Consider the following 15072-nt stretch of genomic DNA (forward strand, 5'->3'; position numbering starts at 1 on the left):
GGCAGCCTCGGTCGGCTCGGCTCTCCATTTCAGTCCGCTCCGTTCATCGCCTCCTCACCGGCCGCTCCGACCTCTCTACACCCGTTCAGAAGAAATGGGAACGCCTTGATTTAACCCCCGACATCGGCGATAAACACAGCTCCTCAGCCTCCAGTTGGACTCTGAAGATCTTTCTCCGTGAAGCCGCTGATCGTCTCTGTGCCGAAAAGAAAAAAAACGGTGAGTGGCCAAAACCCGGACCGGTGTCTCTCGTGGTAGGTGGCCGTGGCTGCGTTGCGGCCTCTCGGATCTCCCGGAACTCGAGCCCCGCGGCTCGTGTTTGGAGTCCGAGGCCGCGGATGTAGTTATCTCAGTAAACGGACATTAACGACTCATTTAAAACATTTAAACTGCGGTAACCTGTGTGTGTTTGGATAAAACTCTTCAGCAGCGAGTGTTTTAAATCGTTATGAGTCGCAGTTTATCGTTAAAAAGTTATTTCAGGTCGCGTTTGGGTTAGCTAGCGTGGTGCTAACCGGCTAAGCTGAGCCAGCTCTGCGGGTTCCGTTGCCTGTAATTTATATCTGTGGTGAACGACAAACAAACATATGAGTTTATCTGACACTGTCTGGTTCCTGGTTGTGTGTTTCGGGTATTTTCTGGGAGTTACGCTGTGTTTTTTCGGCCTGACAACATCGCCGTTGTTGGCCGGCTAACCGCTAACGTTCAGAGGCTGGCAGTGAGTGTAACTCGGCCATAAAGCCCTGAGGTCCGGGCTGGACGGCTCGCTGCGGGGCTTAACGTCGCCACCAACACCCCCCTGCTGTATCCTCTTATGTTGATGTGTGGCTGATGAAATAATTAGGCTCTTTAGGCCAAGAGAGGAAACACGGGGTCACACAGGCACAGTCTGATGCGGCTGAACCGTGTCATTCACCCAGTTTGAGTTGTGAGGCTGTGGCCGAGTTTTTCACATTGTGTAAGTTTGAAGTCACAAACAAAGGAGGTTTGTTCCAGCTGGGCAGGGGAAGATGGAAAATAATCACGACTAGCACAAGACTGTGTTTCAGGGTTTGTACAGAGGCTGCAGCTCATTTGAACGCCTCACAGGTGATTGCTGGTGAACCAGCAGCTGTTCTCAGGGTTTCTATCAGCTCATGGTCTTCTTCAGCAGCTGGAGGGGCCTGATATCAGAGGAGGAGTCAAACAACCTCTCAGTAACATTAGCATTATCTTTAGCTCTCTGCACAGATAAACCCAGCTGTTATTCGGTCAGTAGATCACCTGTGCTGTGACTCAGGTAAAGGTTTGACTGGTTTCAGCAGCTGGAAACAGTCTGTCAGTTTACTGTCTGATGATGATCATGTTTGTTTACGTGATGTTATTTATTCCAGTTTATCACTGAGACTCAGTCACCGGTGAGTTTATTTATTATTTATTTCTCATTATTAATTTCAGTCTAAATATAACCAGTACCTCTCAGTGAAGCAGCTGGAGCCTGAAACCAGTCATCACCTTTATTAACCAATTAACCACAGATCTGACTCTGAATAGGAACTTTTCTTCTCTGTGGATCGTGACCTGAAGAACTGGTGATGAACTTTTTCTGACTAAAATCTAAAGAATAACTGGATTCTGTGTCAGTGTTTCTGTGATCACTTCACGATCATTGGAATTATTGATTAATCTGCTGATTATTGAAAGACGTCGTCTTTGAAACCCAAAGCATCAGATCCTCACTCTGTCCAATGTTATGATCATCAGTTTTCTGTTGCCACTGACCTCATGTTGCCTCACATCAAACTGATCAGTAACAAGCTCCACACAGTGAGACACACAGGTGATCTATAATCAATGGATGATCAACATCATCAGAAGTCCTGAGGAGAAACATGAGGAGAGAAGCTGGATGATGGACGGAGCGGTGTGAGTCTGACCGAGGCCTAAAGACTAAAACAAACCGTTGTCATTGAATCAGTCCATATTATCAATATGTTCAGTGTTGATGGTTCACATCAGAGAGCAGGAACACAGGGAAAATCTGATGGTAGTCAGATCTATCAGTTCTTGTGTTACATTAACTCTGAGGTCCTGCAGATGAGAACTTGACCTGGTTTTCCTCTGAGTCTGGACCAGGTCTCTGCAGGGTTCTGAGTCAGTGTGTGTTTATTGTCGTTTTCTTCTAAAAAGGCCGAGCGTCGCTGGGGAGGAGAAAAGAAAAGTGTGAGTTTTCTGCCGCTGACCTCGTTCTGGACTTAGAGTGGACACAGGACACTGTGAGGGGTTAAAGGGGTGAAAGCCAAACCCTGTCCTGCTGTGGTTGCCCCGGGTCAGGGGGGGCAGGACAGGAGGAGGAGGAGGAGAAGGTCAGGACGCTCTCTGGCAAGTTGTGATGATTAATCTGTTGATAAGAGGATCTGTCTCAGCACAGCCTGTTTATATCCAGGCAGACAGACAGGCAGACAGACAGGCTTCAAATTAGGCCCTAATCAACTTAGCCTGGACCCAGCAGACTCCCAGCATGCCCTGCTGCAGTGCCACGCAGCCCAACACAGCAGCTGCTGCCATCCACAGATACAGGAGCGTCCAAACTTCAAACCCTCACACAGAAACATCCAGAATCACCTCCGCTGCGTGAACAGTGAACAGGTGTGAGTCCAACAAACCTAAACAAGACGTCGCCTTTTTCATTGTGGAAATTGTGACAGCTGTTTTTCACTTCAGCTCATTTTATGTCTCTGTCTGATCGTCCTGCCTTTTCATATCCAGCTGCTTCACGTATCAGCCCGCTCTTTCTGTGGAGGTGTTGTCCTCCTGCTGCCTGTCAGACCACAGACAGGGAGTAAAACCTCTGAGGTGGAACTGAACCTCCTCTGCTCCTCATAGAAACACACTGATGCTGCACAGACACTCCAGGAATTATCCACAGCCCTGTTTAAACAATCATTAACTAATAATGTCCTTGTAATTCCTGTGTGTCTGTCTGCAGCGCTCGCTGATTAAACATCTCTGTGCCTCTGTTTGCAGGTGAAGAGACTACATGTCCCAGAAACCCCTGTGAGAGTGAGCGACTTCTTCCTCCTCGTCTGTGTTTCCTCTCTCCCTCCGTCCGGTTGGTTGGATGAGTCCCAAACAGCGACACAACTGTGAGCAGTGATTGGGCGCTGAGCCAGACCAGGCAGCCAACGGGGAGCCAGGTGAGGAGGGGGTGGGGAGGGAGGGGGCGGGGCTGTTGTTTCTCTGTTTTTCAATAAAGTTTTAAAGAAAAGGACAGAAACAGATCTTCTCTCAGTTTGAGATCAGTCTCAGGATTTTAAGAACTGATATCAGGTCAGTTAAGTGAAAGTCTGGGAGCTGACTGTCGTGTCGTCTCCAGGCTAGCCATCATGGCGGACGTGGACCCAGACACCCTGCTGGAGTGGCTCCAGATGGGTCAGGGTGATGAGCGGGACATGCAGCTCATTGCTCTGGAGCAGCTCTGCATGCTGCTGCTCATGTCGGACAACGTCGACCGCTGCTTTGAGACGTGAGTTTAACGTGTGGTTGGGTCAGAGGTCAGAGGTCAGAGGCGTGGGACTCGGCTCTGACTGTCTGTTTTTTTTTTTTCAGGTGTCCTCCTCGGACGTTCCTCCCGGCGCTCTGTAAGATCTTCCTGGATGAGAGCGCTCCAGATAACGTGCTGGAGGTGACGGCCCGAGCCATCACCTACTACCTGGACGTGTCGGCCGAGTGCACCCGGAGGATCGTGGGAGTGGACGGAGCCATCAAGGCGCTGTGCAACCGGCTGGTGGTGGTGGAGCTCAACAACAGGACGAGCAGAGACCTGGCCGAGCAGTGTGTCAAGGTAACCACAGGGCGACGGCACAGACCTGGAATCAGATCCACGTTATGTATCATCTGTCAGGGCTCACAGCAGGAAACCTACCTGCAGCAGTTTGACTGGGCACCAGACCTTTAGCTCTCACTCTGTTTATCTGATCAAATACAACAGCTCTGAGCTCTCAGAGGAAACACTCTGAAATCACTGAAGTCACCAACAGATCCACTCAGTGTTTCTGTGTCACCCTGTCGTCCAGTGGAGTCAAATAATGAGACACAGTGCAGCTGCAGAGACATTAGTTCATGTCTGAGGTAAAACATGAGCCTCCTCCCTCCTCCACCCAAATAAAAAGGCGCTGAGTTCAGCTGCTGGACGACTCATTTAGATTAGATTTACTCTGTGACTCTGACTTACACCTGGAGCCTGTGGATCAGCAGTGGAGTGATCAGTTCAGACGGTGGCTGTAGAGTAGAGACACAGTCGGTTTAGATCTGAAGTGTTGACAGACTCTCCTCTGGTCACATGATCAGACTCTGATGAGTTTGTGTCTATAACACATGAAAGCAGGCGTAGGGTGAGCCGTGTGATCAGAGGGTGGAGGTGGAGGGGGTGTGGCCTCAGTGTGACACAGCTTCAGTCATCGTTTATCTGCTGTGTTCCTGTCCTGAACAGGGTCAGTGTGTCAGAGCAGCTGATAACCACTGATCACAGATCAGCCTGCTCCCGGTGTTTTGGAGCAGAGCCACACCACAGGCAGGAGATTCACCAGCATGTGCTGCCAGATGTTTATTAATACAGGTCACAGGACAGTGGCGTTCTTTATTCAGGCTGAGAGGCAGAAAGAGGCTGTTTACCCATCACTCCGTCTGTTTCATCTTCTGCTCTGACGCTCGTCTGTCTCTGCTCATCAGTGTCGTATCTCTCTGAAACCTCCAGGGAGTTTCTGCAAGTTTGGCTCAAACGCTCACTTGGACTCGAGGGTGAACTGAATTTGCTGGTTGAAGGTCAAAGGTCAAGGTCACTGTGACCTCACAAAACACTAATCCTGTGCAGCCACAGGCCTGACGTACACAGGAGTTTAGGTGAGATGTAGGACCAGTGTCAGAGACTGAAGAGGTTCAGTTTACAAAGATATAACACCTGGAAAACGACTTGAACCATTATTAGATTATCAATTAGTGATTTTACTGATCAATCAAAAACTAGATTTAGGAAGAATTTCGTGAATTCTACGGCTGCAGGATGGTACAGCTTGGATTTTCATCCACCAGTGAAGAAGCTGTGACTGTAGATCATCATCGAGTTTCAGCTTCATTTTTCATGGTAAACTGAACTGAAACCACCTGGAAGAAAGGAAATCAGCCGTGAACCAAAAGGTAAAGTCATCTTCTCTCACAGTTTTAACAGAAGCTGTATCTTGTGTCTGTGTTGTGTTCAGGTGCTGGAGCTGATCTGTACCAGGGAGTCCGGTGCTGTGTTCGAGGCCGGCGGTCTGAACTGCGTGCTGAGTTTCATCAGAGACAGCGGCCACCTCGTCCACAAAGACACTCTGCACTCGGCCATGGCCGTCGTGTCCCGACTCTGCAGCAAGATGGAGCCTCAGGACTCTTCTCTGGAGACCTGCGTCGAGTCCCTGTCCAGCCTCCTCAAACATGAAGACCACCAGGTAACCATGGCGGACTCGGAGGAGCAGCATCTGGTTCAGATCTGTTTCCTGCAGCTGGTTTCTGGTCTAACCGTTCTCTGTCCTCCAGGTGTCAGATGGAGCTCTGCGCTGCTTCGCCTCGTTGGCCGACAGGTTCACCCGCCGCGGCGTGGACCCCGCCCCTTTAGCCAAACACGGCCTGACGGAGGAGCTGCTGTCCCGCATGGCGGCTGCCGGTGGCACCGTGTCGGGCCCCGCCTCCTCCTGTAAGCCGGGCCGGACCTCGACAGGCGCCGCCCCCTCAGCCCCCGACTCCAAACTGAGCAACCAGGTGTCGACCATCGTCAGCCTGCTGTCCACGCTGTGCAGGGGCTCGCCGCTCGTCACACACGTAGGTGGACTCGTCTGTACCAGCCACACAGAGAGCTGGAGGTTTCTATGTCTGATCTATCTCCTCTCCTCTGCCGGTCCAGGACCTGCTGCGCTCGGCGCTGCCCGACTCGATGGAGTCTGCTCTGGGAGGAGACGAGCGCTGTGTGCTGGACACCATGCGGCTGGTGGACCTCCTGCTGGTGCTCCTGTTCGAGGGACGGAAGGCGCTGCCCAAGTCCACGGCGGGGTCGACGAGCCGGATCCCCGGCCTGCGGCGCCTGGACAGTTCAGGGGAGAGATCGCACCGACAGCTCATTGACTGTATCCGCAGCAAAGACACCGACGCTCTGATCGACGCCATCGACACCGGAGGTAAGAACAGAAACACACGGAGGCGCCGAGACTTCTGGCAGATAAAGATCTGAGTATTTCCACTGTTGTGACTGGTAAAAACTCTGTGTTCTGTCGCAGCTTTTGAGGTGAACTTCATGGACGACGTTGGACAGACGCTGCTCAACTGGGCTTCAGCTTTCGGCACACAGGAAATGGTACAGGAAAACACACACACACCAAAACCTTCACTGTTCTAGAATCTCTCAGTAACTATTGGATGGATTTCTATTAGTTTGGTTCACACCTTCAGTCTGCAGAAGATGACGACGTTAATGATCCTCTGATTAATCCAGAGCCACCAGCATGACAGGACCTCTGACCCTGAAACCAGAGCATTCATGCTGTCACAACAAAGCATAGAGGAAATGAAGGAGCTGCTCAATTCAAACAGAAATCACTTCCAACAAAAAAGAAAAATAAGATGGAGACAAAAATCTTTTCAAAAACATTTCATCTGCTTTTGTTTGTTTGTGTTTTCCTGCCTCAGTTCAGTTCGACCAATCACGTTTGTTTCTGTGCTGCAGGTGGAGTTTCTATGTGAAAGGGGGGCGGACGTCAACAGAGGTCAGAGGTCATCATCACTACACTACGCTGCCTGTTTCGGACGCCCACAAGTAGCCAAGGTAACACACACACTCACACACACACACTCACAGATCTACACACTGTGAATCCAGCAGCCTGTTGTGTGTATTCAGTCCTGTTATCGTGTGTGTGTGTGTGCAGACTCTGCTGCGTCACGGAGCCAACCCCGACCTGAGAGACGAGGACGGGAAGACTCCTCTGGACAAGGCCCGGGAGAGAGGACACAGTGAGGTGGTGGCTATCCTGCAGTCCCCAGGTGAGGACTGAGGACACAGCAGCTCTTATATCCTGCTGGTCATTCACTTTGTCTTGAACAGAAAAGCCCTGAGCAGGTGGAGTGAGGTAACGTGAGTGTGTGTTTCAGGGGACTGGATGTGTCCGGTGAACAAAGGCGACGACAAGAAGAAGAAAGATGTGAACAAGGAGGAGGAGGAGGGCAGCGAGCCCAAAGGAGACCCAGAGATGGCTCCGATCTACCTGAAGAGACTGCTGCCTGTTTTTGCACAAACCTTTCAGCAAACCATGCTGCCTTCTATTAGGTAAACATGCCACTGCACAGGTGCTGCTCACATCACTGAACTGCTCCTTTAGATGTTAGCAGATTCACCTGCCTCCATTTTAACCTCTTTAATTAGCTCAGAGCAGGTGAACTGCTCCTTTAAATCTCAGTGACTCACTGAGGAAGACATGGTTCACAATGACAAAAAACAGAGGTGTGTGAGTGTATTTGTGTGTGTGTGTTTTAGGAAAGCCAGTCTGGCTCTGATCAGGAAGATGGTTCACTACAGCAGTGAAGTCCTGCTGAAGGAGGTGTGTGACAGTGAGACGGGACACAACCTGCCCACTGTGCTGGTGGAGATCACTGCTACTGTCCTGGACCAGGAGGTACACACTCACACACACACACACACACACACACACACACTCACACACACACACACACAGATCAGTCGATCCAATCCAACAGCTCAGCTGAAGTGTTTCTAATGTTTAGTCCACCTCATACAAACATGAGGGGTCAGAATATTAGAACATTGTCAACATGATGCAGCTCAACAGAACCTCTGAGCTGATGTACTGGGTTGTAAGGGTGTACCTAATAAAGTGGTCTAATGTTGACGTGTTTGTTTATGAATAATTGAATATCTGATGTTGTTGTTGGTTTTTATCTGCTGCTGTGCTGTAGAACCAGAGCTCCAGCAATAAAGAACTTCAATACAAACTGAGTCTGTGTTGGAGAGAAAAGACAGAGATGTACACACACTCACTGAGTTATTTCACTATTAGACTCAAACACACAGCAGTGATCCTTCCTGTGTCAGTTTAGTTGGCAGGTCTGTCTGAGGAAACCACAGGAAACAAAACTCCAGCTAAACTCTGTGTGTGTCTGTGTCTCTGTCTCAGGACGATGATGACGGTCACCTCCTGGCTCTGCAGATCATCAGAGATCTGGTGGATAAAGGAGGAGACGTTTTCCTCGACCAGCTGGCTCGACTGGGAGTCATCAACAAGGTGTCCACTCTGGCTGGACCGGCGTCCGATGACGAGAACGAGGACGAAGCGAAGCCTGAGAAGGTAGAGCGAGAGAGAGTCGTCCAGCGGGGCCGTAGCCGAGCGCTCAGGGTGTCCGGAGAAGATCTGACTGAACCCCTTCATGTCTTGTCTCTGCTGCAGGAGGAGGAGGTGCAGGAGGATGCGAGGGAGATCCAGCAGGGGAAGCCGTATCACTGGAGGGACTGGTCCATCATCAGAGGGAGGGACTGTCTGTACATCTGGTCCGACGCCGCCGCCCTCGAACTCTCTAACGGCTCCAACGGCTGGTTCAGGTTCATCCTGGACGGGAAGCTGGCCACCATGTACTCCAGCGGGAGTCCAGAGGGGGGGTCGGACAGCTCAGGTACCATTAACACGCTCACAACACGCAAACTGACCTCTGGTTCTCTCTGTAGCTGTGACTCAGTTCCTCTCTCCCTCCCCCCTGCAGAGTCTCGCAGTGAGTTCCTGGAGAAGCTGCAGCGGGCGAGGAGTCAGGTGAAGCCCGTCACAGCCAGTCAGCCCATCCTGTCCAGCGTGGGTCCCACCAAGCTGACCGTGGGGAACTGGTCCCTGACCTGCCTGAAGGACGGAGAGATCGCCATCCACAACTCAGACGGACAGCAGGCCACCATCCTGAAGGAGGACCTGCCGGGCTTCGTCTTCGAGTCCAACAGGGGAACCAAACACTCCTTCACCGCCGAGACGTCGCTGGGTGAGTCTCAGCACCAACGCACCGACGTAAACCTGTAAACTTAGTTCCCAAGCTGAGAATTAATGTTGTTTTCTGCTCTCTCTGTGTGTGTGTGTGCGTGCAGGCTCTGAGTTTGTGACGGGCTGGACGGGGAAGAGAGGCAGGAAGCTGAAGTCGAAGCTGGAGAAGACGAAGCAGAAGGTGAAGAGCATGGCGAGGGAGCTGTACGACGACCACTTCAAAGCTGTGGAGAGCATGCCCAGAGGAGTGGTGGTCACCCTGAGGAACATCTCCACACAGCTGGAGTCCGCCTGGGAGCTGCACACCAACAGACAGGTACACACACACACACACACACCAACAGACAGACTCAGCCTCAGCTGTTGTTGGTCTCAGGATGAATTTAGGTGTGAATACACGTCTTGTTGTTGACGTGCTGTGTGTTGTTGTTGTTGTTGATGTGCTGTGTGTTGTTGTTGTTGTTGACGTGCTGTGTGTTGTTGTTGTTGTTGATGTGCTGTGTGTTGTTGTTGTTGTTGTTGACGAGCTGTGTGTTGTTGTTGTTGTTGTTGACGAGCTGTGTGATGTTGTTGTTGACGTGCTGTGTGTTGTTGTTGTTGACGAGCTGTGTGATGTTGTTGTTGATGCGCTGTGTGGTGTTGTTGTTGTTGTTGACGAGCTGTGTGTTGTTGTTGACGAGCTGTGTGTTGTTTTTGTTGTTGTTGACGAGCTGTGTGTTGTTGTTGTTGACGTGCTGTGTGTTGTTGTTGTTGTTGTTGTGTGTTGTTGTTGTGTTGTTGTTGTTGTTGACGAGCTGTGTGTTGTTGTTGTTGTTGTTGTTGTTGACGAGCTGTGTGTTGTTGTTGTTGTTGTTGACGAGCTGTGTGTTGTTGTTGTTGTTGACGAGCTGTGTTGTTGTTGTTGTTGACGAGCTGTGTGATGTTGTTGTTGTTGACGTGCTGTGTGTTGTTGTTGTTGTTGACGAGCTGTGTGTTGTTGTTGATGTTGTTGTTGTTGTTGACGTGCTGTGTGTTGTTGTTGTTGTTGACGAGCTGTGTGTTGTTGTTGATGTTGTTGTTGTTGACGTGCTGTGTGTTGTTGTTGTTGTTGACGAGCTGTGTGTTGTTGTTGTTGACGAGCTGTGTGTTGTTGTTGATGTTGTTGTTGTTGTTGTTGACGAGCTGTGTGTTGTTGTTGTTGTTGTTGTTGACGAGCTGTGTGTTGTTGTTGTTGTTGTTGACGAGCTGTGTGTTGTTGTTGTTGTTGTTGACGAGCTGTGTGTTGATGTTGTTGTTGTTGTTGTTGTTGACGAGCTGTGTGTTGATGTTGTTGTTGTTGTTGTTGACGAGCTGTGTGTTGATGTTGTTGTTGTTGTTGTTGACGAGCTGTGTGTTGTTGTGTCTGCAGTGTATTGAAGGGGAGAACACGTGGAGGGACCTGATGAAAACCGCTCTGGAGAACCTGATTGTAGTTTTGAAGGATGAAAACACCATCTCTCCGTATGAGATGTGCAGCAGTGGCCTGGTCCAGGCTCTGTTCACGGTCCTCAACAATGTGAGTTAAACCACGTTAGAACCAGGTTATCACGTCTTCACCTGGAAAAACAAGTCGGCTTGTTTTCAACCTGCTCAGAGTGTCTGTGCTGTGTCTGTGTGCAGAGCGTGGAACTGGACCTGAAACATGATTGTAAGCCTTTAATGGAGAGGATCAATGTCTTTAAGGCGGCTTTCAGCGAGAATGAAGACGATGAAAGGTAACGATGGTTTTAATGAGTCACCACATCCTCCTTCAGTTAATGAACTGATTCATCTGTTAGAATCAGACACACACTGACTCAGACTGAGGGTTTGACCTGTGTGTGTTTGTGTGTTTGCAGCCGACCAGCTGTTGCCTTAATCCGTAAACTGATAGCTGTCCTGGAGTCAATTGAACGTCTACCTCTGCACCTGTATGACACTCCAGGATCCTCCTACAACCTGCAGGTGAGTGAGTCTCAGTCTGTTTTCAGGTTTACTCAGACGGACAAACTGTTAAACTGTGTTTAACTGTGTTAATTAATTAATTGTGTGTTGATCAGATCTTGACGAGGAGGTTGCGTTTCCGTCTCGAGCGAGCGCCGGGTGAGACGGCTCTGATCGACCGGACGGGGCGTATGTTGAAGATGGAGCCGCTCGCTACTGTGGAGTCTCTGGAGCAGTACCTGCTGAAGATGGTGAGGACACGACATTACACACACACACACACACACACACACATGTACAAGAAGATCCAATCTGACACAGTCTTTTCTAGACGTTCATGTCAGATTAGCTGCAGCTGTACCTCGTTTCACTGGGAATAAATATTTCACTTTGATGTAGAATCAGCTCCTCGTTAACCTCCTCCTCCTCCTCCTCCTCCTCCTCCTCTTCGTCCTCCAGGTGGCGAAGCAGTGGTATGACTTTGAGCGCTCGTCCTTCGTCTTTGTGAGGAAGCTGAGGGAAGGACAGACCTTCACCTTCAGACACCAGCACGACTTTGACGAGAACGGCATCATCTACTGGGTCGGAACCAACGCCAAGTAAGAACCTGAACCCTGCAGAGTTTAATCTGACGTTATTCTCTCTGTGACAGACGTCTCAGTCTCTCAGCTGGAGTTTCAGTTACATTCCAGCGTTGTTAAACCTCTTTTCTGTTGTGCTCAGGACGGCGTACGAGTGGGTAAACCCTGCTGCCTACGGCCTGGTGGTGGTGACATCATCAGAGGGGCGTAACCTCCCCTACGGGCGCTTGGAGGACATCCTGAGTCGGGATAGCTCCGCCCTGAACTGCCACACTAACGACGACAAGAACGCCTGGTTCGCCGTCGACCTCGGCCTCTGGGTCATTCCCTCAGCGTACACCCTGAGACACGCCAGGTAACGAAAACCATGAGACAGAACGAAACAAACACACCCTGAGACACGCCAGGTAACGAAACAAACACACACCCTGAGACACGCCAGGTAACGAAACAAACACACACCCTGAGACACGCCAGGTAACGAAACAAACACACACCCTGAGACACGCCAGTAACGAAAAAACAAAAACAGGTAACGAAACTAACGTAGGTTTCAGTGCAGAGCTTCATCCTTTTCTCTCTCCTCCTCCTCCTCCTCCTCCTCCTCCTCCTCCTCCTCCTCTCTCAGGGGTTACGGCCGCTCTGCGTTGAGGAACTGGGTGTTTCAGGTGTCGAAGGACGGTCAGAACTGGACGACTCTTTACACTCATGTAGACGACTGCAGCCTCAACGAACCAGGGTACGACACTCATGTTTCAGTCCCCTGAACTCCTCACTAATCCTACACACCTGGAGCTCATATTTACAGATGATAAGCTATGACCTGAAGGCAGCACGCAGCCAGAGCCTGATTTGTTGTGTGGGTGTTTGTACAGGTCGACGGCCACGTGGCCTCTGGACCCGTCCAAAGAGGAGAAGCAGGGCTGGAGACACATCAGGATCAAACAGATGGGGAAGAACGCCAGCGGTCAGACTCACTACCTGTCCCTGTCTGGACTGGAGCTGTACGGCACCGTCACCGCCGTCTGCGAGGACCAGCTCGGTGAGGACACGTCAACGTCCTCGCTTTGTTTTTCTTTTCCTCTTTCTTTTCATTAACCCGTCTCTCTCTGTCGTCCTCCCTCAGGTAAAGCTGTGAAGGAGGCGGAGGCGAACCTCCGCCGCCAGCGGCGCCTGTTTCGCTCCCAGGTGATGAAGTACATCGTTCCTGGGGCACGGGTCGTCCGCGGCATCGACTGGAAGTGGCGAGACCAGGACGGAAACCCGGCGGGAGAGGGCACGGTCACCGGAGAGGCTCACAACGGTAAGACACGTCCTAACTGAGAAATCTAAACCTGTTGTTGGTGTTTCAGCCTCAGAGGAGCGAGGACTCTCACAGCAGACACCTGAACTCCTCTGGTCTCAGGGTCTGTTCAGAGGCTCAGCTGTGGGCAGACGTTCCCTCCAGCATCTGAATTGTTAAAACTGTGTTTGTATTTTCCAGAATTTGAAATTCAGGAGCTCAGATTGTAGATGAGTCTGTCTGAAACATCCAGAGACTGAGGTGAAGAATCACAGGCTCCAGTTCAGAAAACTAAACTAACTTCAATATCTGCTGGTTTCTAATGTCTGCCCACAGTTTCTATTCATTAATCCTCTCTAATGTAAGGGGTACTTCACATCAGTCTGATGATTGTCCTCTGTAGCAGCAGTAGTTCTGTAAACAGAGTGAAACCTGCACCTGGAAGGATTTTTACAGCCAGCTTTGGTTGGTTAGAATCCGTCGGACACGTCTGGTCTGTAACTGTTGTTTCTCTCCGTCCTGACAGCCTGTGATCCACATCTTTGTTCCTACACACAGCTTCATTCTCCACTCATCTTTTTCTGCTCACTTTAATTTGCAGCTGGAAGTTAGAAACTAGAATCACCTCCTCCACCACCGTTCATGCCCAGTTCATCAGCGTAAACACCAGACTCTAATCAGTTCATCCTCGAGTCCAAGTGAGAGGTTCCAGCAGAGTCGACCTCAGAGCTGTCTGTTTCAGCAGGTTCAGATACACTGATTGGATCATAGCTGTTCTCAGAGAGACGTCTGTATTAGCTGTTATTATTTCACACATGCACTGCAGCCCTGGACTTATCCAGACTAACCTGAGCTGTATGTGAGGTCTGTTTACTCTGCAGCTGCAGGGTTCTGTTAGTGAACAGGTGAGGAGCTCAGGTGTTACTGTTAGAAACAGCAGCAGCAGGTCACCTGGGCCGTCAGCGTTAGAGGTCAGATCTGAGAGGAAGTGATAATCGACAACGCCCTCCTCCTCCTTCTTCCTCCTCTCTTCTCCTCTTCCTCTCCTCCCCTCCTCCTTTCTCCTCCTCCTCCTCCCCCCCTCCCTCTCTCCTCCCTCCTCCTGTCCTCCTCCCTCTTCCTCCTCCTTTCTCCTCCTCCTCCCTCCTCCTCCTCCTTCTTCCTCCTTTCTTCTCCTCCCCCTCTCCTCCTCTCTCCTCCCCCCTCCTCTCTCCTCCCTCCTCCCTCCTCCTGTCCTCCTCCTCTCCTCCCTCCTCCCCCCCCTCCTCTCCTCCTCTCCTCCTCCCTCCTCCTCTCTCCTCTCTCCTCCTCTCCCCCTCCTCCCCTCCTCCTCTCTCCTTTCTCCTCCTCCTCTCTTCTCCCCCCTCCTCCCCCCTCCTCCTCCTCCTCCTCCTCCTCCCTCCTCTCTCCTCCTCTCCTCCTCTCCTCCTCCCCTCCCTCTCTCCTCCCCCCCTCCTCCTCCTCCTCCTCCCTCCTCTCTCCTCCTCTCCTCCTCCCCCCTCCTCCTCCTCCCCCCTCCTCTCTCCCTCCCTCCCCCCTCCTCCTCTCTCCTCTCTTCTCCTCCTCCCCCCTCCTCTCCTCCTCTCCTCCTCTCTTCTCCTCCCCCCCCTCTCTCCTCCTCCTCCTCTCCTCCTCTCCTCCCCCCCCCGTGTTCTGGGTTCAGACCTGGTCCTGTCAGAGACTCTGTTGATTGTCATGTTTTACTGAATCATGATCCAGGATGACGTTATTGTTTGATCTCCTTCTCTGTGGCTTTGACGCTTTTGCATTTGCCAGGAATATTTTCTACTTTTGCTTTGATTGTCATTTTCTGTGACTGTGTTCATATTTTCTCTCTCTCGTCGCTCCACCTGGACCAAAACCTCCACGAGTAGAGTCCAGAACCTCATGGTCTTTAAAGTCACAGTGAAACAGTGTTGTTTATGGTTATTACTTCATTTATTGAATATTTTAATGATGCACAGAACGTGTTCCTTGTCGCAGTGGGACTGGATGGATTAAAGGAAGAAGAACGTTTTGAATTTGGCTCATTTTAACAAAGTGAGCAGGTTGTTAAGAGGATTCCTCTTCTCTTTGTTTGGCTTTCATATTTTAGTTTTTGTGTTGATATTAAAACCTGAAACTACAAATATCACTAAGTTACATCAGTTTTTCATACATGATGTTCAAAAATCTGAAGGTTGGTACTAAAGATGTACTTCGACAAGATCTTGAAAGTTGCACGACA

The 15072-nt window shown here is 50.6% G+C and overlaps 1 protein-coding gene across 2 annotated transcripts; it reads left to right on the plus strand.

Annotated features, from left to right (window-relative positions):
- hectd1 (HECT domain containing 1) lies at positions 1-12901 on the plus strand. 2 transcript variants are annotated; one of them, XM_018661518.2, is made up of 25 exons: positions 2-219; positions 3007-3176; positions 3356-3505; positions 3589-3823; positions 5238-5465; positions 5554-5835; positions 5918-6188; positions 6288-6364; positions 6734-6832; positions 6936-7050; positions 7159-7333; positions 7541-7679; positions 8199-8369; positions 8469-8691; positions 8779-9042; positions 9146-9357; positions 10429-10575; positions 10680-10774; positions 10898-11003; positions 11099-11233; positions 11442-11581; positions 11706-11918; positions 12192-12302; positions 12439-12605; positions 12690-12901. In XM_018661518.2, exons 3-25 carry the CDS (start codon positions 3366-3368, stop codon positions 12884-12886), a joined length of 3942 nt encoding a protein of 1313 aa, XP_018517034.2. In that variant the 5' UTR covers positions 2-219; positions 3007-3176; positions 3356-3365; the 3' UTR covers positions 12887-12901. The 2 variants fall into 2 exon arrangements, with proteins under 2 accessions (XP_050933877.1, XP_018517034.2); XM_051077920.1 differs by having other exon boundaries at positions 1-219; positions 8199-8691.
- The last annotated feature ends 2171 nt before the right edge of the window (positions 12902-15072 follow it).

This window comes from Lates calcarifer, linkage group LG19 (assembly GCF_001640805.2).
Source record: "Lates calcarifer isolate ASB-BC8 linkage group LG19, TLL_Latcal_v3, whole genome shotgun sequence".
In the NCBI taxonomy this organism is placed as follows: domain Eukaryota; kingdom Metazoa; phylum Chordata; class Actinopteri; family Centropomidae; genus Lates; species Lates calcarifer.